This window comes from Poecilia reticulata, chromosome 9 (genome assembly GCF_904066995.2).
Source record: "Poecilia reticulata chromosome 9, P_reticulata-male-v2, whole genome shotgun sequence".
In the NCBI taxonomy this organism is placed as follows: domain Eukaryota; kingdom Metazoa; phylum Chordata; class Actinopteri; order Cyprinodontiformes; family Poeciliidae; genus Poecilia; species Poecilia reticulata.
Window position 1 is genome coordinate 17994526 of NC_088838.1, and position 23331 is coordinate 18017856.

General features: G+C 39.7%; 1 protein-coding gene across 2 annotated transcripts in view; it reads left to right on the forward strand.

Annotated features, from left to right (window-relative positions):
* The window catches only part of sgsm1a (small G protein signaling modulator 1a), a 30401-nt gene extending 7644 nt beyond the window's left edge, over positions 1-22757 (forward strand). Inside the window, exons 4-25 of one of the 2 annotated variants that reach the window (XM_008418688.3) lie at positions 5136-5298; positions 5548-5700; positions 5788-5855; positions 6922-7067; positions 7419-7556; positions 8511-8635; positions 9148-9215; positions 9313-9476; positions 10889-11024; positions 11905-12034; positions 13181-13245; positions 13334-13479; positions 13921-14049; positions 14138-14320; positions 15128-15199; positions 16322-17368; positions 17563-17687; positions 18395-18477; positions 18594-18703; positions 18816-18912; positions 19190-19357; positions 20734-22757. In XM_008418688.3, coding sequence (XP_008416910.2) covers positions 5136-5298; positions 5548-5700; positions 5788-5855; positions 6922-7067; positions 7419-7556; positions 8511-8635; positions 9148-9215; positions 9313-9476; positions 10889-11024; positions 11905-12034; positions 13181-13245; positions 13334-13479; positions 13921-14049; positions 14138-14320; positions 15128-15199; positions 16322-17368; positions 17563-17687; positions 18395-18477; positions 18594-18703; positions 18816-18912; positions 19190-19357; positions 20734-20822 — 3605 coding nt within the window. In that variant the 3' untranslated portion in view covers positions 20823-22757. The remainder of the gene's footprint in view (positions 1-5135; positions 5299-5547; positions 5701-5787; positions 5856-6921; positions 7068-7418; positions 7557-8510; positions 8636-9147; positions 9216-9312; positions 9477-10888; positions 11025-11904; positions 12035-13180; positions 13246-13333; positions 13480-13920; positions 14050-14137; positions 14321-15127; positions 15200-16321; positions 17369-17562; positions 17688-18394; positions 18478-18593; positions 18704-18815; positions 18913-19189; positions 19358-20733) is intronic. The other variant, XM_008418689.3, reaches the window with a different exon arrangement.
* The last annotated feature ends 574 nt before the right edge of the window (positions 22758-23331 follow it).

Genomic DNA, 23331 nt, shown 5'->3' on the forward strand with positions numbered 1-23331 from the left:
ACTTATTTTATTTATGCAGAATTTAAAAAAAATCACAGAACCCAACAAACGAAAAGAAAAACTGCTGATGAGATAACACTAAAAATAGAAAAGTTTATAATTTTGCTTGCCATTGTTTAATTAGAAATACACAAAAACTCATTTATTTTATTAAGTAAGACAAAAGTTGGAATTAAAAAAAATTAATAAAATATAACAATCAGGAACATTGTAAATGCATTTGGGTGTATTTAAATTTTTAAAAACCAACATATATAATCAACAGGACACAAGAAACAACTGTAGTAACTAAATTGTCTCTAAATTTCCTAAATCTATTTTTACTATTAACAGTATTAAAATTATTTTGCAAGTGACAAAACCAACTGCAATTCCCCTTAAGCGGTTTTCAAATCAAGAATATAAGCAGCAGCTTCCAATGAAGGACCTCAACATATATGAAGCAGTGCATTCAGAAAAATATTTTAAAAGTAAAGGAATACATTATCATAATTATTGATTGAACTTTTTATAAAGCCATGAAGATGTATATGAACAGAGATAAAAGTCCAACCAAATTAGGTTTTACATAAAGCAACCTTGGATTGTGTAAAACCTAATTACCTCTGCTACATTTAGTATAAAAGCCATCCATGATTTAATATTTAAGTGACATTTGATTGACTATAACTAGAAATACAACACATTATAGTTACAATAATTTACCAAATGTAATTATTGCTCCATCGTACAAATCAAAGCATTAAATCGCTGGTCGCCATGGACAACACACCGCCCACATCCAGACACTAACTCTCAGACCAGAGAATAACAGGGAATCTGATATATTTGTGGATTTTCAGTGTGAACAAAATAACTTGCACAAAACCTGATATTCTTACCTGGTGAAAAACCAGGTCTGCAAACAAATGACAAGTCGTGAGGTGAGACGCTTCAAGCCCAATAAAATGTGAGAGAAGTCACAAACCTCGTCTTGACTCAGACTCAAGTCAGTATGTAGCGATGTGATGCAAACAAATGAGCAGTCGCCATGGTGTTACCTTTTAAATATGTGCAAACAGATGCACCAGTGAAGGTACGGAGGAGCTGTCAGGTCTCTGAAGGTCTATCAACTCCTTACTGCTGTGAAAATGCAGTGGCATCAAGCTTGTCACAGTGTGTGAAGTCGCTGAACTTACTGGTGCAGAATGAAGAAGATGTGGGTAACTTGTAATCTGTTAGCTTACCGTGCATGCTGTGAAACATTAAGCCCACAGAGTAAAGTCACAGTGTGTGAAGTCGCTGAACTTACTGGTGCAGAATGAAGAAGATGTGGGTAACTTGTAATCTGTTAGCTTACCGTGCATGCTGTGAAACATTAAGCCCACAGAGTAAAAAAAAACATTTAAAATGCTTTTTAAGCTATTACATATTATCTCCAGATAATGTTGCTTATATATGGTTTATTTGAATTTCACAGTGTGTCAAACATTTGCAACTCTGCCTAAAACCTTCTTTATCCATGTAGGTTTAATATTATTCCCCTCCAATAATCAGCTCATTCTGAATCCCTCTTCAGTTTAATTTCCATCTGTGAAACTAATGAAAATTACATTTTACAAGACTCCTTGCTGCAAGCTCTGTTTTACTCATTTTTCCAGTCCGATGTGCTTTACGTGCTTCCATGCTTCCACGTTGCCACACCAACAGATTTGTTGGCCTGCAGTCTGGACATTATCTATCGGATGGAGGCCTCTACATGCACTGCTGTAATATCTGGTGGACACGTTTAAGTTTAAAAAATACCCCTCTCCTCCTGCTTTGTTGTCAAAGCTTCCTCCTCCACCTCCTGACCAACTCCGGTGTAGTTTTCCGGCTGCAGTCGTTGATGAGATGAGATGAGATGAGAGCGAGTGGAAGACTGGAGGAGCACTCACTGGGGAGCCATTAACCTCCTCGTTCGTGGCTACTTTTATGAGCTTCCAACTACAAGCCTGAATCAAATGTAGAAACTGGAGGGAAAATGTGTCAAAGCCCGTTTGCTGACTGAGATAAAAGGCACTAAAATGTTTCAGAAGAAACGTGAAAAATATCAGAGTTCAGGACATAAAAAGCTCGATTCCTGTCTTACTTTACTGCTAATGCTCAGTGGGGTTATTTATTTCTACATTGTAGTTGTTACATTTCCAGAGCTCTCCTTCAGGTCCTGTCTTCCTTGTTTATTTGATAGCGGAAACAAATTTGCCTCTGGAAAAGTTCACTGTAAATATACTGCATGCATACATATTTGATTTTTCCTTGCAGAAAAATGAAACATACATAATGAAACATTTAAAGTGCTCTCTATGTTTCCTTGCAGTAGAAAGAAAGTGTTTGATTTTTACAACAATAATTAATAAAAAAGTTGTTTTCTTTTCTTGTTTCCAATACATAGAGGGCAGCCGATGTGATGTACAGGATGTAAATAATCAAGACCATTCTTAATAGTTTTCCATATAAACTGTAATATCACAGAAACCATGATGCTGCCACCACCTTCTTTCTGTTATTTCTGTGATTTACTGTGTTGCCTGTTTTAGGGAACTGTGGTCCATACGTCCCAGTTTGGTTCCTTCAGACCGCAGCACATTCTCCCGCAAGGAGATTTATTGAAGACAGGTCTAGATGTTTTCTTTGGATAAATATAATTATATCTTGCCTTTCAATACCTTAGTCCATATGGAGAGTCCAGAAGATTTCTGTGAAAATGTCATGCTTGCTCACTACCAGCTGTCTTGAGAGAGTTCAGACGTGAAGAATGAGGTTTATACCTTTGCTTGAGGCACATGGGATCTAATGCTGTGAGATTGTTTTTTTCCTGACTCCTCAGTGATAACATTGTGCAGTGAGATCCCTTTGTGAGCTTTCTTCAAATTGTTGCTGCGTTTAAGGAATGAAAATAAGCAGATGTGAGGAAAATCCAAGCGAAACAGAGGAAAGATAAATCAAAAGGCACTAAAACAAAGTATTCATTGAAGGATGTACAAACTAATGGAAACAAGCCTGTGCAACGTTCTTGTTTTTTGAAACGCCCTCCCCTAATTTCCTTGTCAATGTTTTGATTTGTGATGATTTATCTTTGTCTCATTTTTCCCCCCATCACAAATACCTGCCACTGTACATTCTGGACTTTATGTCTGTAAAATGTGGAGGAAGTTGGTGTGTTTTTGATTTCAGAAACTAGAACCAACAACACTTATATCAAACTGGACCTGTTTCTGGTAAATATGGTGTAATTATATCAGGTCTTTCTACAGCGAAATGCTGTGCTGTTGCTTTGCTGGCTGTTCTGAGCGAAGTGTTGGTCAGCTACATGCCACTGACATCAGTCTGTTAAACTCTTAGTTGCCACAGATACAGGGTGATTAGAGACGGTTTACTGAATTAGCTGTTTCCGTCAGGTGGGTACTGATCCTGCTCACATGTTGCATTTTCACCTGCAGCTATAGCTTTAAGGTGATTTCTTTGCAGGTTTTAGTCGATAAACTCCTGCACCAAAATAATAAAAACGTGTTCTGATTCCTTTGTGCTTACTTTAGTTTAGTTATTCATAGTTTACAGCAGATCTAGAGATTCCCAGAATCTTCTCCGCATTTTAGTGGAGAGACAGATTTTAAAAAGCAGCAGGAGTTGTATTTCTGCCATCTGAGACCACTTATAGGAGATGATGAGCGAGTAGCAAGGCTGGAACATAATTGGAGACCTTTTAATAAGGCTCGTTGTTCTGACATTTATCTCGCTGCTCTTATAATAATGGGATACCAGGATGAAGGGAGGGTCAGGTGAGGAGGAAAGAAAAAAAAATACGGGAAAGAAGACTTCTACAGAAACGAGCGACAGAATGCAGGAAGAAGTTGTTTGCTGAAGCGATGACGGTGGAACGAGGCAGATCGTGATCCTCCCAAGTTGCCTCTGCCCCCCCCCCTCTCCTCCCTCCCTGCGCTCGTCTCTCCCAAAGCTCCGTCACTCCATCAGTAAGGGTTGCTATGGTAACCCCATCCTTTCCCCCTGACCCCATGTGAACAGAGCTGCAGGATTAGTCTTGACAGAAAATTCAAATGTCAACACAGCAACCAGGCGCTGCCACGTCGACTTGGGGAGGAAGCAGGGTCCGGTCGACGTCACGTTAAAGTAAAGTGTGTCAACATGTCTTCATCTGGACCATCCTGCTACTGAGACGTATACTGGCCTATATACGTAGCAACATTATTAATTTATGCTGCATGAATATGGGAAGAAAAGATAATTACAGTAACTTTTATCATTACTGAAATCAATGAGTGTTTGAAAACAGTACAATGCATTGATTGTACTGACAGATCCAAATCGCAAGTGCATCTCAATAAGCTAGAACGTCTTTTGAAAGTAATTTGTCGCTGTAAATTGATACAAGTAAAATGTTTGTTATATGGATTAATTAGACATTGACTGATCTGATTTGCTAGTAGCTAATTGGAGCCCAAACTCTAGTTTCTCACAATGGCTGAATATTAGTTAAGACTAAGAAAAAGGATTTTTAATACAAAAAAAGTTATTTTATTACCATAAAATAACTTCTGGTGTACAACAGACAGAAGATTAAGCTGCCAAAGGTTGTTGTTAAAAAAGCTATTTACACAGTACAGTTCTAAGTATATTAATGGAAAGTTGAGTGGAAGGTAAAAATCTGGTTGAAGAACGCAGAAGTGACAAGGATTGCAGCAGGTTTAAGAAAGGAGTCCTGTCAGTACATTAACTCAGTGTTTTTCAACCCTGGTCCTCAAGGCACATTGCCCTGCATGGTTTAGGCATTTCCTGGCTTCAGCACACATGATTTCAATTGATGGCTGATTAACAGGCTTTTCCTGAACTCCAATCATCTGAATGGGGTGTGTTGAAGCAGGGAAACATCTAAAACATGCAGGTCAGCAAGCCTTAAGGACCAGGTTTGGGTAACACTGCATTAAGTGACTATACTGTGCAACAGCAGTGGAGCAAAACCTCCCTACACACCAAGTAATATAACTATCTTTTAGCGGTAATTAGTGGTTTTAATTGTTCTTTTTCTTCTCCACTTGTCTGGTGCGTGGTTTTAATAAATTACACCTTAATGAAGAAAATATGCTCTGTCCTCACAGCTGCAGTGGAGGCATGTGTCCTGCATGGGCTCAAGCGGCGAGCGGCTGGCTTCCTCCGCAGCAACAAGATAGCAGCGCTCTTCATGAAGGTGGGCAAAAGCTTCCCCCCAGCGGAGGAGTTCTGCAGGAAGGCCCAGGAGCTGGAGCAGGTCATGGAGACAAAGTGAGAGACGCGCGCGTCACAGCCTCTCCTCACACATCACAGCAGAACTCAAAACAGCAACAGAGCCCGTTTGATTGTTTGAACAATGAAATCAATTACGTATTTTCTGAAGAAGCTTCTTTTTATTGAATAATCAGAATAATTTGGGGGCTTTGAGTCTTTCATCTTATTTGCAAGATGCAGAGAAAATTGAGAACGTACTTTAAAATAAAATAAAAAATTGGTTGCTTGATTTTTATTTTTCTGCAGACGAAGTCAAAGCCTGCAGAGTCAAGACAGCCTTCGCAGGATGCCCCGGCTGCCAAGCCTCAACCCTCCTGGGGTCAAAAACCTGTGGATCAGGACGGCTCTGTTTGAGAAAGTGCTGGACAAGATTGTCCTTTACCTGGTGGAGAACAGCAGGTGTGTTGAGAGGACAAACCACACTCATGTGGGGTAGAAGGTTTCTGTTTCTTCAGAAAAATAAAAGTTGTGCTTATTTTCTTCCAGTAAATACTATGAGAAAGAAGCTATCCTGATGGACCCTGTGGACGGACCGATTCTGGCTTCACTGTTAGGTAATGAAACAGAAAAAGGGGCATATTTGTGTAATTACATGTAATTTCCCACTATCGGACTGGTATAATAGGGATTTAAGTAGAGAGAAATGTTATAGTTGGAGCCATTTGATTGCTACTTTAAATTCTATTAATGCACATTCATTTGAAGCCACTTAGACATTTATTATTCAGTTCTTTGCGAGGACATGTTCAAATATTGATGTAAGGTCTAATTTTTTATCTCTGGAAAATTAATGTGATGTAATTACACAGAAAATGTATATACACTTCAGCTTTATGGGTCTCCTGAGTGTACAAACTGTTGCATATCAATAAGTTAAAGATCTGAGCTTTGACTTGGCACCAGGACATTATACTTCTTATTTCTCAGGTAGTTCTTGACGTGTTTGTTGGTACGTATTGGTAATTATCATGTTGCGGGTCCAGTTCGTGTTGCTTTTTTACAAATGGCCATACATTTTCCTGGAGGTAAACCATGATACATCCATCTTTGTGCTTCACAGCTGGAGGAATATTTAGAATGTCTCAACTATGGCTTTTGTTTTGGTGCACACATAAATCAGTTTCATACTAATCTGCTATTCCAGAAGTCTTGATGCTTGTCCATGCTTTCGCCGATAAACTCCAGTTTAGCCTTCCTGGTTTTTTTTTCAGAAGACAACTGTTTCCTCCTTGTACATCTCCCAGTTCAACTTCTGTGGTCTCTTGCTGAACACGTGAAACCACAGATAAAAATAAATTTAAGCTGAATCTGCAGGACTGCAGCAACAATGACAGTGGCACAAAACATGGCAGTAAATCCAGCAAGTACTAGCTGAGAAGAACTAAGAAAGATTTTGGGCCTAGTCAAAGCCCAGATCTAACTGTGATTCTGTAGAGTGTCTTGAAATGGGCTGATTATGCAAGAAAACCCCCTTGTCCAGCGATTATTTAAAAAGTTAGACATCAAAATGCTAGCACAGAAAAGTTGTTTCTCCTGGTCTGTTTTAGTTGGGTTATAATGTTTGGAAGGTGTAAAACTATCTGAAGACCGTGTCTCTCCTCGGTGTCTCGTTGTTGACAGTTGGACCCTGTGCTTTGGAGTACACAAAGATGAAGACAGCTGATCACTTCTGGACCGACCCGTCTGCTGACGAGTTGGTTCAGAGACATCGCATCCACAGTGGCATCTGCAGGCAGGACTCTCCCACCAAGAGACCTGCGTTATGTGTGCGTATGAAATTTCAGAGGTTCTTCTTAGCCTCTTTGTCCACGTGTCAGCTTTTATCCTGACTGATCAGCTGCATTAGCAGACATTCACTGCCCTAGACACATTAAGTGAAGCACAGTGCATAACAGAAGCAGGAACAGAGAGCATCTCGCACGTTTTTACCCATTACGCTGTCAGTGGAGCGGGTCAGCTCGGCCCATCTCACAAACTCCCGATGCTCTGAGGCGTTCGTGTGCTGCGGAGCTGTTTGCAAATGTGTGTTTGGAGGAAAACAAGATGCATGAGGGCAGCTTTGTTGATGCACATGAACAAGGAAGTGTGAGTCATCGGTGTGTTTTGTGATCGCACAGATCCAGAAGCGACACTCCAGCAGCAGCATGGATGAGCGCCCGTCGCCTTCCCCGTCGGCTCGAGAATATGTGGAGTCGCTTCATCAGAACAGCAGGGCCACGCTGCTTTTTGGCAAGAACAATGTGCTGGTGCAACCGGTAACGCTGTGATGCTTTATATGCAGCATCTCACTCTTCATACATATTTATTTCCCTTAAAATGTTTCACATTTCACTCTTAATTGTTTTGACACACTTTGCCAATTTTAGCAGTTTATAGATTGTTTTGGTGGAATAATTACACTTTCGAATCCACAAAAGAATCATTATCAAATAAATAGTACCGGTAATATTTTTAGATCTTTTTCTATCATTAGGCTGGAAACTAAGTGCATTTTCAGAATTGGTGTTTTAGACTAATATTTTTTTAGGTATTTTCTTCAAATATCAACATCCCATTGAAGACAATGTATCCACCTGCTTTATTGCTAAAAATTATGTGTAGTAAAATGATGGCTCAAGGACATATTTTCTATTACAGATATTAAACAAAAAATGGAAGCAGTTTTTTTTTTCTTTTTAAAGATAATGTAACATTTGCTGCCCTAAAACAAGTTTCAGCTAAGTGGACTGAGGGCAAAATGTCTCTTTTAATGATAAAGGTGGCAAACGCCTGACATAGCAGCATGAAAGTGTGTGCAGGGAGACACAAATAGCCCTTTACATGTTGCCCAGAAACAAACATTTTGCACATTTTCACTTATTTGCTGTCTCATACTTGACTTGTTGCAGACTACAAGTGGGCCTTCTTATGACTTTCTGTCAGCAACGCCTCTCATGTTGTACAGCTGCAATTAAACTGAGATTAAACTACATGCAGATGGACCTATTAGGTGACTTCTGAAGACGATTGTATTTAGGGGTGTTAGTGTAAAGGAGGCTGAATGCAAAATGTCATTCTTTTCAGATTTTTATTTGTGGAGATATTTAAAAACTTTGTATGCTTTTTCTTCCACTTGTAATCCCACATAATCCCAGTGTGATATGTTTCCGTTCACCATTTTCTACCGATTTCTCTTTATTGTCCTTTCTGCCATCTTGCCCCCGCTGCAGAGGGATGACATGGAGGCTATCCCAGGTTACCTCTCTCTGCACCAAACTGCTGACATAATGACCCTGAAGTGGACGCCCAATCAGCTCATGAACGGGTCTGTTGCAGACTTGGACTATGAACGCAGGTGCAAAATAATTTTATTCTGAACATAGAAAAATGCATCAGCATTTTATATTGTTGGTGTCCTGCTCTCCTGCTCATTCCAAGAAAAAAATAACATGCTAAGTGCCTTTTTTTCACTTGCTGTGCTGTTTTAATGACACTCTCCTGCTGAATAATACAGTGTGTTTGTGCTTGGGGGCTCAGTCCTCTGAGTTACTGCTGGTGATCTGATGAAGCCGGCCTTCAGCTTACCAAGCAGCCAATGGCTTATTGACTTCAACACTGTCAGAGCTCCATCAAACTAGCAAAAACCATGTTAGCGTCTCACACCTGCACATGGTTTCCATCAACAAAACGATCGATCCTTTGTGATCGATCGTTTGTGTTCATGCTGCTGCGCTGATGGCTGCTTTTTTTATTCTGATTTTACTGAACCATTTATAGTTTATTTGTTTCTTACTTTTGACCTGGAGTGCAGAATAAAAGGAAAGGGTCGTCGCTTCAGTGACTGCCTGCTTTTCTGTCACTTTTCAGTGTATACTGGGACTATGCCATGACAATCAATTTAGAGGAAATAGTGTACTTGCACTGCCATCAACAAGGTACGAGCTTTTACTTTTAAATCTCATTCTTTGCAGTAAGAATTGATTGTTTGCAGTAAGGTATTATATCTGTACACTGTTAATCTGTGTCCTGCAGTGGACAGTGGGGGGACGGTGGTGCTGGTCAGTCAGGATGGGATCCAAAGACCTCCACTTCGCTTCCCCAGAGGAGGACATTTGCTCCAGTTCCTGTCTTGCCTGGAGAACGGTCTGCTCCCTCACGGACAGCTGGACCCTCCTCTCTGGTCCCAGAGGGGAAAGGTCAGCATCGTTGTTCCAAAACACAATGCAAATACTTGCAGCTGGGATCCTTAAAGGAAGCTTGAATACAATGGCAAACAAAGATTATCTGATCTAAAAATCTATAAGAATGGGATTTGGGTTTGGAAATTGACAAATTGTCTCAAGCACATGACAGTGTGCTCAGTTCTCTCTCAGCCACCAAACAACAAGCATCTAGTTAAGCTACATTTGTCTCAACTCTGTTGATTTACTAGATACTTGTCATTTCTGCTCAGATGCGAAAAACATATTTGCAACCATACAGATTTATTCTGTATGGTTTTTTTTGTCACACTTGAATATTACAGATAATCAAGATCGTTTCAATATCAGACAAAGGTAACCTGAGTAAATAGAAAATTGAGTTTTTTTTTTCAAAAATATTTAAGTACAGATTAGAAACAAAGTCATTGACATCTGTCATTCTGGAAAGGGTCATAAGTTCATTTATGATGCTTTGGGACTCCAGTGAACCACACTGAGTGCCATTACCTACAAATGAATAAAACATGGAATTATGGGTAATCTTCCGTCTCAGGAGTGACTGGAAGAGCATCAGCCCTCCTCAGTCAACCATTAGAAAAAAATGGATCCATTTCAGACTTCCAAAGTGAACATCAGCACTAACCAATTGGAACAAAAGGGCTGACTCATATTTGTCAATAAATTCACCTTAATTATCAAAACTTTTGGGAAAATATTTTATGCCCTGAGAGACAAAAGCTAAGGTTTTAAAATGTTGTACATCCTGTTACATCTGGCATTAAATAACATTTCAGGACAGCAACAACACACTAATAGTCAAACAAGGTGGTGGTGGTTAGGGATAATGTATGAGACTGCTTCTACGTTCTGCTGTCTACCAAAAAATCCTGAAGAAGAACGATCAGATTGTGAGATTAAGCTGGAGCATTCTGGAGTTAGACATCTGCCAAATGATCAATTTAAGCACACCGGCAAGTCCAGTCCTGAATGACCTAGTCAAAGTCTGGAAATCTGTATCGATTGAGTGTTAATGCTCTAAAACATTCCAATTTATTTGAATTCAAATAATTCTGCACAGATAAGTGTGCAAATATGTATCCACCTCTATGTAAAGCTCTTTTTACCACTTGGCTGCTGCTGCAGCCAGTTATTAGTTATGGGTACCAGTTATTGGCTTTAGGAAGTAATTACTTATCCACTTAGGGCCAAGGTGGCTTGGAAAGCCTATTTCCTAAAATGTATGAAATAGTCACTTGGTAACTGTTTTTTCGTTTTTCTGTCTATCTTTGTATAATATTAAAATCTTGTTAATCTAAATAATTGAAGTGTGACAATAAAAACTCACTGACTCAGCAGGTTTCAAAACATTTCCCATTGTTGTTGACTTCAGTTTGATCCTTTTCCAGGGGAAGGTGTTTCCCAAACTGAAGAAGAGAGTTCCTCTGGGATCCGGGTCCACGGAGTCAGTTTCTGACAAGGAGGAGGACGAGGCCACCGACTACGTCTTCCGCATCATCTTTCCAAACAGCCAGTCTGATTTTGGTGAGTTTTCTCGCTTTGTGCAGAAGCAAACCGATTTGAGAAGCTTGCGTTGAAATGAAAATGTTGCTCCTTGTTTGTTACAGCGACTGTCTCCCACCTCCCCCATTTGATTTTTTCTCTTCCCCTTGAACTGAGTGGACAGTCTGCTTCACGAACAAGGACTCTGGTTGCACCCAGGAGGTGCTGCAGCTGTCAGGGAGAATCCCCCTCACTCACAGAAAGCAGCTGTAACACTGTCACACATGGGCTCGTCAGTCTGTCGTCTGTCGGCTTTCCTCGTTTTAATTCCTCGCGTCTCATTCCCTTCTGGTCTAAAGTGCACCTCTGGCAAATCGTATTGATGTGCGGCGTTATTAAAGCCGCTTGTGCCGTGCCTTTCTAACCACATTTCAATGCAGTTAACCTTTCAGACACCAGCTGGGGGTTGATTGGTCAAATACGCACACTTCCTACACAGTCCATCCATCCATTCATGCAAACAAATCTAAAATTGCCTGAAAAGTATTGAATTTGGATTTTGAAAATGCATAGGAACTCTGAATTTGGCTTTTGAACTGCAAAATGTTTCCTTTTTCCCCGTGATCCAACATCTACTGCGTGGCGCCTTCATGCTTTCAAACTGTTTATTAATCTCTGGTGATATAAAAGTTTTTGTGTCATCACTCAAGCAGGAATGAATCGCTGATGAACAATCCTCTGAAGTACTTTAAGCGGGTCGCAGCTGATATGCATTATTCTGCTTGTGCCAAAGTGTTTTCCGTAGCGTTTACAATCGTCTCTGTGCTAATGTAATTGCTCCTGAAAGCCTTCGAAGTGCGGCCTCTTTTAAAGTGATAATGAGGTTGTGTGTGTTTGTGTGTGTGTGTGGTTTTGCATGTAGTGCCTCCTCCAGATCTGATGGATCACGGATCTGCCCTGTGGCAGCCCAGTCTCAGGAAGTCTTCGTGTTCCTCCTGCTCCAAGGGGAACTTCTCCGATGGCGCAGCGCACAAAGGGTGCAACTATGAGAGGTGAGAGAAAAATACGAGCCATTAATCTACACAGGAACCCATTCGGCCCTGAAGCTTTTCTAATAACACCAAGAAAACTGGAGACGGAAGACAGATACAAGAACGTCGAGACTACCCAGAGGAAAATGATGTGACATTTGGCTGACTGGAATTAGAAGAGTTTGAGGTAAATTAGCTGATAACCGTGGCAGTAAAAAAAAAAAAAGACGAGCTGCTTTGCAAATTTGTGCCACATGGCAGCACAATAGTTTATCATTTTACAGAAGGTCAACCTGAACCCTGTAATAAGCTGTATACCAGAGATAGTGTATGATGTGTCATGGAAAATATATATATATATATATATATATATATATATATAAAAAAGATGTAAATCAGAATGGCAGCTTAATGATGGTGTTGTAGAAGAAGAGTGCTGGGTACGGTGCTCTGCTACAATATTTACACCCCATGAATATTTTCACATTTTCTCACATTGCAACAACAAACCTGAGTGTATTTTTGTAATTTACCATGGAAGACCAACACAAACCAGTGCATGACTGGGGAATGGAAAGGACATGATGCATGGTTCAACAAGTAAAGTAGGTCATTTTCTCTACATTGGTTTTATCAACCATGGAATGTCACAAAGGTCTGCTTAGACGCAATATTTGGTTGGCAATGGTATTTTAGTTGTCATGTATTAAAACTCTACTTTTCAGTAATACCCTAAACTCTCAAACCTTGGTACAGACTGCAGTGAGATTATCTTTTATTGGGGGGTGGGAGTGACCCCTGAGGAATTATGGGTTGATTGCAGGTTTTATGGTCGATTCAATATTAATTAATATTAGTGGAAAGTTATGTTTTCCTAAAATCATGCTGCCCTAGACCAAAGGTTATTCCAATTTGATTGTTAGAGCTATTTAATAAAAAATGATAGACTGAAATGTCTCTAAATTAGCAAAAATGTAAGAGACAGCCCCAAACATCTTCTGGCTGTAAGCGCAGTCATCTCATTTACCCTGCATCCTTTCCCATCTGTCACGTCAAACGCACCTAAAATATATTATTATTTGACCAGATATTAATCATTGCATGTGGAATGAATACTTCTGCAAAGGTGCTGCAGCTTAGATAAAATCATGCTGTGTCTTTCTGCAGGACTCCTCTGAAGCTGCTGTGTGACAACATGAAATATCAGATCATCTCCAGGGCGTTTTATGGATGTACGAAATGCCGTATTGAATATTTTCAGCTCTCATTCACTGTCATCTGTTGCGGTTGGATTAACTGATTAGCCGTCTCTTCGACCAGGGCTGGCGTACTGCCGCCACCTGTCCACCGTGCGTACGCATCTCTCTGCCCTCGTCAACCACGCCATCGTGGCGCCCAATGCGCCCTGCGATGCCTCCGGGGGGCTCACCACGGACGTTTGGCAGACATTTCTTAAGGACTGCACCGTAAGCACCACGGCACATGCTTTGACTTTAAGTGCAGACAGAAGGCTCTCCGCATGCTCACACACACATACACATGTAACCTCAGCGTCTCCTCTGCCTCTTGCTCAGCCTGCTAGCGATGCGGCTCACGCTGCCGGTCTCATGAAGCCTGACTAATGGTCTTGTAAATTACACCTAAACACCACTTCTGAAGTTTATGAAGATATTAATCAAATTCATGAGGGGTCAGCAATATAGCCTGGCTCATTTCAAAACATTAAAACATTGCTCTGTCATGAATAATTGAATGCAAGCTTTGATCATTAGTGAGGCAGCCGGTGTTGTTTTGGCACATTAAGGCGTGTGTGTGGGAGATCATTGTCATTTTTAATAAAGCAGATAATAGAACTGATCAAAAGGCAAGCTCTGGGTCGATCAAAGGCTTGTGCTGCTTTTCGTTAGACCTACAAAGAGCAGGAGCTGCTCCGCTTGGTCTACTTTGGCGGCGTGGACCCCTCGCTGCGTAAGGAGGTGTGGCCTTTCCTGCTGGGTCATTACCAGTTTGGGACGTCAGAGGACGACAGGAGGGAGGTCAGCCCCGCTCCTCTGTTACTCCATCCCTTCGGAGGTCTTCTGCACCAACACCACTGACGCTTGACTGCTCGCTCTTTGGCCGCAGGTGGATGAACAAATGCAGGCTTCCTACGAGCAGACCATGAGCGAGTGGTTGGCATGTGAGGAGGTTGTCCGCGAGCGAGAGAAGGAGCAGCATGCTGCCGCTTTGGCGAAGTGCTCCTCTGTGGCGAGCGTGGACAGTTCCAGTCAGAGGATGACCCATCATGACTCCACTGTGAGCAACGAGGTAAAGCAGAAAGAAAAAAAAAACAACATTATTCACAGTTTAAAATAAAGGCCGCTGGTCATTTTTTACATCCTGCTTATAGTTTTGCTGCATGTTTGTGGTTACATGAGTCCAGTAGATATTATCTGTGAACAGGAAGTCACTCAGAGCTAAAACCAGTTTGTTTAGGGGTAAATAATCTGTTTGATTATTTGTTGTATAAATATAAATTATAACAAATGTTCAGACAGAGATGACTCATGAATAGCTAAACTGGAACGTTTAGCATGTTTATTCACATCATTAATGAGAATAGTGAAGTACGTAAAACTATGCTCTTTTTTATAAATACCTGTTTAGCAAAGGCTGAAGAGGCTTGTTTGACATAAGTTTCACCATATTTTGGTGTGCGTATTATTTTGTAAGCATATGAAGCAAAAATACTTTCATCTAGATTGTAGAGTTGACATTTTGATTATAGACATTAAAGTAAACTCTCCCTTGAAAACATGCAAAGCATTTTGCACTTTTTGTAAAAAAAAAAAATGCTTCTCTAAATATGATGCTTTAATACAATTTTTAGGTATGTAAAAAGAACATCAATCCCCAGTAAATTCTAGGATTTCAAACAAAAGTCCACCTCCTTGAATCTACATGATTTTACTCATTTTGTATATGCATAAAACAAGGAATGAGTGCTCCTTTTAAATTCCAGAGGGTTTTGTGCGTAAGAGAAAAGAAAATGCTTTTTAAATTTTTTAGCATCACTTATTTTGTCGATTAGAACAACACAGAAATGACCATTTCTCCTGTGGACCTTTATTCCAGTCTCATTCGTCTCACAGCTCAGACAGGGAGAGTCTGGCTCGCCTCCAGAGTGACTCCAGCAGCAGCACACAGGTATCCAAACCCAACTCCGTCAATTCCTCTGTTGACTCTGTTCACACAAAATACAAACTTTACATTCATTCTGCAAAGACCGTCATTCTCAGAGGCAGACTTTACTTTTTGTGTTCTTCTAAAACGTCCTTCATGAAGGACGTCCTTCTTTTTCAGAGGAACTTTTATTTCTGTAGCATTTGTTTCTGGAGCCCATTTACTGAGAGATGAACTAGTGCTGTGGCTGCATGTTAAAGGGCAACTTGGATTTTTAGGTTGTTTGTTGCATGTGATCACATGGACATTAACGGGTTTTCTTATATATCGTTCATTTGTGAAAAATGCCAAAGATAACGGAGTGACTGGAGTGTTCATAGCTCAGTGGAGAAGAATGATTCTCATAGTGTCTAAATGTCTTTGGGTAAGAAACTGAACCCTGTTTGTGTAGGTCTGCCTGTCGTGAGCAGCCATTGTCACAGGAAAACAATAGTTTCTCTCTTTTTGCATTGGTTAGAAAATGGGAATCCTTACTTTAAACCTGAGATTTACAAATGGTTGCCAGCAGAATCCAGCACTTTTTTCCAGTGCAGTCTTAGTGATCATAATGGTGCAGTCACTAATCAGGAAAAATTCTGATTTTACAGTTTTGTCTTGTCACCAGTAGAGATGAAAATGGATGAATATTTATCTTGTAAGGAGTGCTTTAGAAATCAATTTACAATTTCCTGATTGATATAGAATAATATTTTACCAGGTGATGCCTGAAGTGTTATTAACTGAATAAAGAGTTGATCAGCTGAAGGGTGACAGAGTAAGAGCTTTGTTCTTTTCTTTGAGACATGATTATCAGATGTTAATATCCTGCAGCTTTTAGCCTTGAATCATCTTCATTGTCCACTTTTCTCTATTTTAAGCAGCATGCTTTTATTATTAACAATAAGAGCTGGAGAGAAAATAAGTGAAAAAGGACTAAAGAAAGTACATTTTTTTTATTTTTAGCCTAGAAAGCCATTTTAAAAGATCACAAAAAAGTCTGGCTTCTTGAAATCACAATCAGAAACCATTGCACATACTGTAAATGTCTAAACTATTCATTTAATCTAGACATTCTGAACCAATGTTTTGCATTCTCCTTCCTGCTAGTTCTTCACATCCTCCCATCCCTTCCCCTGGAGTAGTCTGCTTCCCTTTGGCTTGTTCTTTCAGGTGTTTGAGTCCGTCGAGGAGCCGGACCCACCCGAGTCGGAGTCCAAGACCGAAGAGGCCAAACAGTTGCCGAAGATGCCCAACGGAGCTGTGCAAAACGAGTCAAGCTCTCCCGACTCTGGGCATCCTTCCTCTCGAAACTTCTCCGTCACCTCTGGCCTTTCAGATGGCTCCTTCAGCACAGAGGACAGCTCCGCACCTGATGCGTCCCAGAGATCCACAGCTGCGCCTCCGATGTCGCAGAGCTCTGCCAAAGCTGCAGCGGGAGAGGCTGAAGCGTTGACAGTCGAGAGTCAGGTGGCGAGTGAAGAGAAGGACAAAGGGGAAGAGGAGAAAACATTTGACAGCACGGATAAAGACGGAGCCAAAGTGAATCCTGGAACACAGGACAACACAAAGTCTGGAAATGTGAAAAAGGAAGGAGCTAATTTTGAAGATAAAGACCCAAAAGTGAACATTAAAGAAAGTCCTCAGAAACACGCTCCACTGAAGACCGAGGAAGCTTCCAAACACAAAGAAAAAAACGTGACACCGATAAAAGAAATGGAAAAATTAAACACAACCGTCACATTTTCTCAAGATAAAGAAAAATCAAAAAGCCTTAAGGAATGTGAGGAGGGACAGATTCTGGGCGCCTCGATATCGGGAGGAGCTTACAGCTCGTCTCAGAAAGACGAGACCCAGGCTTTGACTGAGTCTGACGAGTCTCCTTCCGCCATAGAAATGGAGGAGATCCCCAAGGCAAAGGTTTCCATGGCACCCTGGAGCAGGAGAGGACACTGCGAGACTCCGTCCTTCTCTGAGGATTCAGCAACTCCTGCAGATCTGAGGCAGGAGGTAGAAAAGCTCAGTCCCGAAGGAACAGAGTCCATCCTGTCAGAGCCGGAGATGGAGAGCCTTTACCCTCCTTTCGACTCTCTTCCAGCCGACGAAAACACAAAGGATGAAGTGACCTCTCAGGGAGCGACTGGGAGCCCTTACTCTGTATGCACACCATTTTTAACGAGTCTACATTTATGCGCAGCAGTGGTTCTCAAATTGAACTCAGGCAACACTGAGGAGAGGTTTTTAAAGAAACCTCCAGCTTGAAATAATTTGATAACCACTGATTTATTGAGATATAAGTCAACCAGATAGTAAGTTTATTTTATTTACTGTCATAATTACATTTGTTACAGCAAGATCTTTTGGATTTATACACACTAAATCTGCACCGCATCGAGAAAGACGTCCAGCGGTGTGACAGGAACTACTGGTATTTCACTCCGGCCAACCTGGAGAAGCTGCGCAACGTCATGTGCAGGTAAAACAGTGACCCCTGCAGGGGCATAGTCAAATAATAGATCACAGCAATGCTTTCTCACATCCATAAGAAGCTCAATCATTTGAACTTATCTGACTGACAAAAACAAACAGTCCATTTAGGAAGCTTCATCTGCTGGAAACAAGTTTTCCATTAAGTTTAGCATGTTCAGTCAATGTGGCTTGGCAATTTAAGACTTTTTTAAGGATTTAGTTCTTCATTTCAACAACACGTCTAGTTCAATATTTTAAATTCAGACTTTATTCTTTCTAATGTAATTTAAGATTTATGAAATCGTTACTTGTTAAAACACAAGATGAGTCATGGAAAATAAATCACAACTGCAGCTACTCAGGGTACGAAAATATTTGTAAAACTTTGCACAGTTTTCCTTCCCCTTCACAATTATTCTTTGCTTTATTTTGCACTGTTACATAGTTGCGCCATGAGAAAACATGAAGAAGTTTGCAAGTTTGCCCTCTCTTAAACTCTAAAAGTTTTATATTTCCAGCTATTTGCTTTGAGACTCAGTTTCGACCACAAACGTCGTTGACCTGTTCAATGATGAATATCGTTTCTGAAACACTTGTCTCCAGTGTCAGAATATTAGTCTGCAGAATGGCTCTAAACCTGCAGAGAGAGTGTGAGTCAGAGTAAGAAGCAGTCACATGGGGTTAAGGTCAGCTCTCTGCGCTGCATATTCACAGCTACATCTGGAGGCACCTGGACATCGGATACGTTCAGGGAATGTGTGACCTGCTGGCTCCTCTTTTAGTCATTCTCGATGACGGTGAGTCGAAACTCTCCTCCTTGTTCCCACTTGATTTGATGTATTTTTACAGTGATATTCTGAGCTGCATTAAAGACTTGGCAAGCTCGCTTTCCCTCTCCGTGTCCTCCTCTCAGAGGCCAAAGCTTTCAGCTGTTTCAGTAAACTCATGAAGAGAATGAATCAGAACTTTCCACACGGAGGAGCCATGGACACTCACTTTGCCAACATGCGCTCTCTAATCCAGGTGACGCAGCTTGAGTTTTATAATAGAGTCCGATAATAGCCAGCACATCCAGTCATCGCTTAGAGGTTGTTGTTTTTTTATTTTTTATCTTTCTTTCCCTCTCTGATTTTAGATCCTGGATTCTGAGCTGTTTGAGCTCATGCACCAGAACGGAGACTACACCCACTTCTACTTCTGCTACCGCTGGTTCCTGCTCGACTTCAAACGAGGTGATGTAACGGCTCAGGCTAACAGAGTCGGCGCCTATTAGAAGGAGAGAAGCATCAAAGAAGTGATTAGAGCTTTTTCTGTTTTAGTCAAATATTTGCTGCAGTTGAGCAAGTGCAGTTAAAGGTTAAAAAAATAACACAAATAGAGTTAAAAAAAAAAAAAAAAGCAATTGGAGCAATCGTAAGTATAAAAGGTTAATCAAGTAGACAGAATAAAGAAATGGAAAAATCTCTGAACAAAAATCCAACTCTCTGTTTCTTTGTGCTTTCTGTCCAGAGCTGGTTTATGATGACGTGTTTGTTGTCTGGGAAACCATTTGGGCCGCCAAGTATGCCTCATCAAGTCACTTTGTGCTCTTCATTGCCCTTGCTCTGGTGGAGGTATACAGGGACATCATCCTGGAGAACAACATGGACTTCACAGACATCATCAAGTTCTTCAATGGTAAAACACATCACCCTGTCGCTAATGTTCTTAGCACTTAGCCCTGTGCAGGGCAGTCAACTTTGTTAAAAACAACAAAAATGCAGGTAAAGCAAGCGAACCAAAAACCAAATAAATTTGTGATGAATTTGGGGTTTTGAGAATTTAAGTTTGAGTTCAGCTTCTTTGGCTTTGGTCATCAAATCAGACCAGTTAAATTGTTACAACTCATCCCCATTGAAGGGTTTTTTAAGCATAAACGACCCATTTAAGATCATGCTGTAGCATCTCACTCAAATTCGATTCAGGAATTTGACTAGGTCACACCAAAGCCTTCATTTTGCTTGTTTTATGAATTATTGGATATTCACCTTCTAGATTTTCTGCTTTTTAAAACAAACATTAATTCATGATTTAACAAGGAGAGCAACTACTTTTTTTTTTTTTTTGCCTTTGGTTGTTTTGGATGGTAAAATCATCCTTTGAAAACATTATTTTTTTCTAATAAATGTTTTTTTCTGATAATGTAAAAATATCACTGCAAGTAGAGAAAAAGATAGAAAAACGATATATAGAAATACAATAGAAATATATTTTTTCACAGTGTAAATCCAAATGAGGCTTAGATTGATTTGCCCAGACACTAAGACGACTCACAACACATGTAAGAGTCTCATCCGCATTTCTCACCTTGTTACTGTCGAGGCTCAGTTTGTTTCCATTCTGCTAGCTGACGAAAAACATGATGCTGCTGATGGTGTTTGATTAGCTGAGTTGATTTACCAAACAGGAAAATGGAGAAATGGGGAAACATGACATGGAGAAGTTTGTGCAGAGGTTGAACCATTTCCCAGGCAAACATTAGAGGTTATAAAATTATGATCTGCTCTGTTTTTTCATTTAGCTCTTTTCCCCTGCAGATAATTGGCCAAAATAAAGTCTATCTATCACTAATTTGATTTTACAAATCTACCATTTGCAAGACGGTAGATTTTCTGGCTCTCTGCGTCCTTTGAACGTCTTTTATCTGTGCAGCCCAAATTTATCATATTTGGGTTGTTGCTCTTTCTGCTGATTTCTAGAGTTAAAACATGAAAACTTCACCTTACCCTAATTTGGTTCAGAAAATTGCACTTTTTCACTTTAACATCAGATTTTCAGTGAAACTTTAGTTTTATCAACAGCTGGGTGTAAGTACACAGTGACTCATTGGTGTAATTCATCCCACTGTGTGTGTAATCCAACTACACACTCATGCAAACATTTATCCAGAACAAGCTCTGCTCTATTAAACCAACTAAAATCTTGAGAGAGTGAGGGAAAAGCCTTTGGGTACAGTTAATCAGTGGTTATGCATCAAAGCTTTGATGTGCCACTCTTTTGTCTTTGTCTTTCAGAAATGGCTGAGCATCACAACATCAAGCAGATTTTGACCCTGGCCAGAGATCTGGTGTGCAAAGTGCAGATGCTGATAGAAAACAAGTGATTGTTGCTCTCGTCCTCCTTTCCTTCCATGTAAAGAAGAGTCGGCTGTAGTAGCACAACAGTGTAACACACATGAATTCATACAATCTACACAAGGCCTTTACATTCACAGGTTGCTGCTATGAGCCTTACGGACTGTCCTCTGTGGTTTTTGTCCTGTCAGCACTGTGAGAACTGTGTCGATCCGAGTGCACTTAATATTTTAGTATAAAGACGTTCCAGATGCACATTTCATGCCAAAACGTAAAGCTGAATTCAAACAGAGACTATATTTATGAGAATAATAGATTGTGATACTGCTCTATAAATTATTTTAGTAGCCAACTATTAAAAAAACCCCAAAACAAATTACAAGTCATCCCTTAACAAAATAAGATTATAGGTACGTTTTTTTAATGTTATTTACATGCAAATATTTAAACGTTAACCTGAATCTGTCTGGTAGCCAGAAATCCAACCTGTTGCTTTAAACTTTGTGTAATTAGCTTACAGTCCCTTGCTAAAGTATTCACACCCCTGAACATTGTTGTTGCATTGCACCGCAAACTTTAATGTATTTTATTTTAAGTTTATCTGATGGACCAATGGAAAGTAGAACATGATTTTGTAGTGAAAGGAAAATCAGACATTTGTCAAGGTTTATTGCAAATGAAAAGTGAATAAGCAGCATCGCAACAGACCTAAAAACACAACCAATAGCTGCGGAGAAATCTAAAGCAGGATTCTGTCGTAAAACAATATCCTAAGCTTTGATCGTGTGTGTGTGAGACACCCACTTAAATTAACAAGAGGAGCATTAATCAGACAAGATTAACTTTAAAGAAATCGCAGGAATCAACATGAAGCAGAATACTGGGCGGCTCACCAGACGTTGCACCCGTAACTGTAGCAAAATGTGGTTCTACAGGTTCTGAGAGGCTGAATAGAAATCCACATTGTTCATTATTTTCTTTAATTTCAAAATTACGCAGGACTTTATATTGGTCTAACGTTTAAAACTCAATAAAATGCATTGAATTTGATTGAAGTTCAAAGGGGTATTAGTACTTTTGCAAGTCAGTGTTACAGAAAAATGTAGTGTTTTAAGTTTCCGAAAACTGCATTTTCTGCCAGTTTGTTTACTTTTGTATTTGTTGTGTCCTCGGAGAAAATTGTGATCAGAATATGTTGTGAACTCTTAACCTGATACTTTGGTGACTAAAGAGTCTGTGGGCAGAAATTCACACAGACGTGTACATGAAAAGACGAGCCTAATTTCACAATCCTTGTGAATTGTTTTGCATTGTTCCGTGATCTTCTGCTTATTTTGTCAATCGAGTGAGTTACTTACTTTTGTTTTCTGTATTGTCTTGCATTGTCTGGTGCCTGCTTGTTCAATTAGACTTTAACTTCCTCTTTAAACAGAAAAGACAGACGAGGCAGCGGACATATTTAGTCACCCTAACCTAGAAACAACTGCTGTTCCACCTTATTCAGATTCATCGCTGCGATAAACAACATTTGCTTTGTTGATATGAGTAGCAATTACTCTTTTTTTTGACATATTTATATTCCAGTTCCTAATGGTTCTTGCAAGTCGATGCCTGTCATACATAGCCTAAAACTTCAGACACTTGTTGTTGTTTCATGAATGTAGTAGGTTTATTCGCATTTATTACTAGTACTTCTTTGTGGATTCCAAGTGCTTTCAGATTAACTTTTTTATTTATTTATAGTAACATTCTTAAGCCAAAGTACTTATTTAGTTAGTTAGTTTTCTTTTCTGGATGCTGCTTTGTTTGTAAAGCTGATATTTTTATTTTGTGGCCAGTTTTAAATGTGCACTATAAAACAATCAGATTCCATAGCACTTAACATATATATACACATATATATTGAATGGTCTATGTTCTTATAATAAAAAATAAAAATGGAATTATTATTTTTCCAAATCACATTGTTGTGTCTGTTTTACTAAATGTTTTATTCAAACTGAAACTAGAGGGGGAAGAATGGTCCACACATTTAAAGGAGTATCTTAGAATAAGTTATTATTCTTAAATTGTAGTTTGATAGAGGGGGAAGACGGGTCCAAATATTTAAAGGTCAATATGAAGCCTTTTATGGACTGGTGACCTGTTCACAGTGACCCACACTCTCACCAGCTCCTATTGATATCATTATGAACAGATTAGAAATTTAAGAGAAACTCAGTTTGAAATGGTAGAAATAATGTTTAGATTTATTAATAGTAATATTTACTGTTTCTGTTTTTGATTTAGAAATACGGTGGGAGTTTATTGTTCTTGCTCTTAATCTATCATAGATCTTTGGTAAATAAATATCCAAAACAATTTTTTTAAAACAGGTGTCAAAATCCAATACAGTACTCAGCTCTGTCTTGCAACTTTTAGATGTGTTCCTGGTTCATCACACCTCTATCAAATTGTTAAAATACCTCCTTAGCATGCAGTTCAGAGTTCTGCTAATTATCAAAATATTTTTAATGAAGTGTGTTAAACCAAGAACAT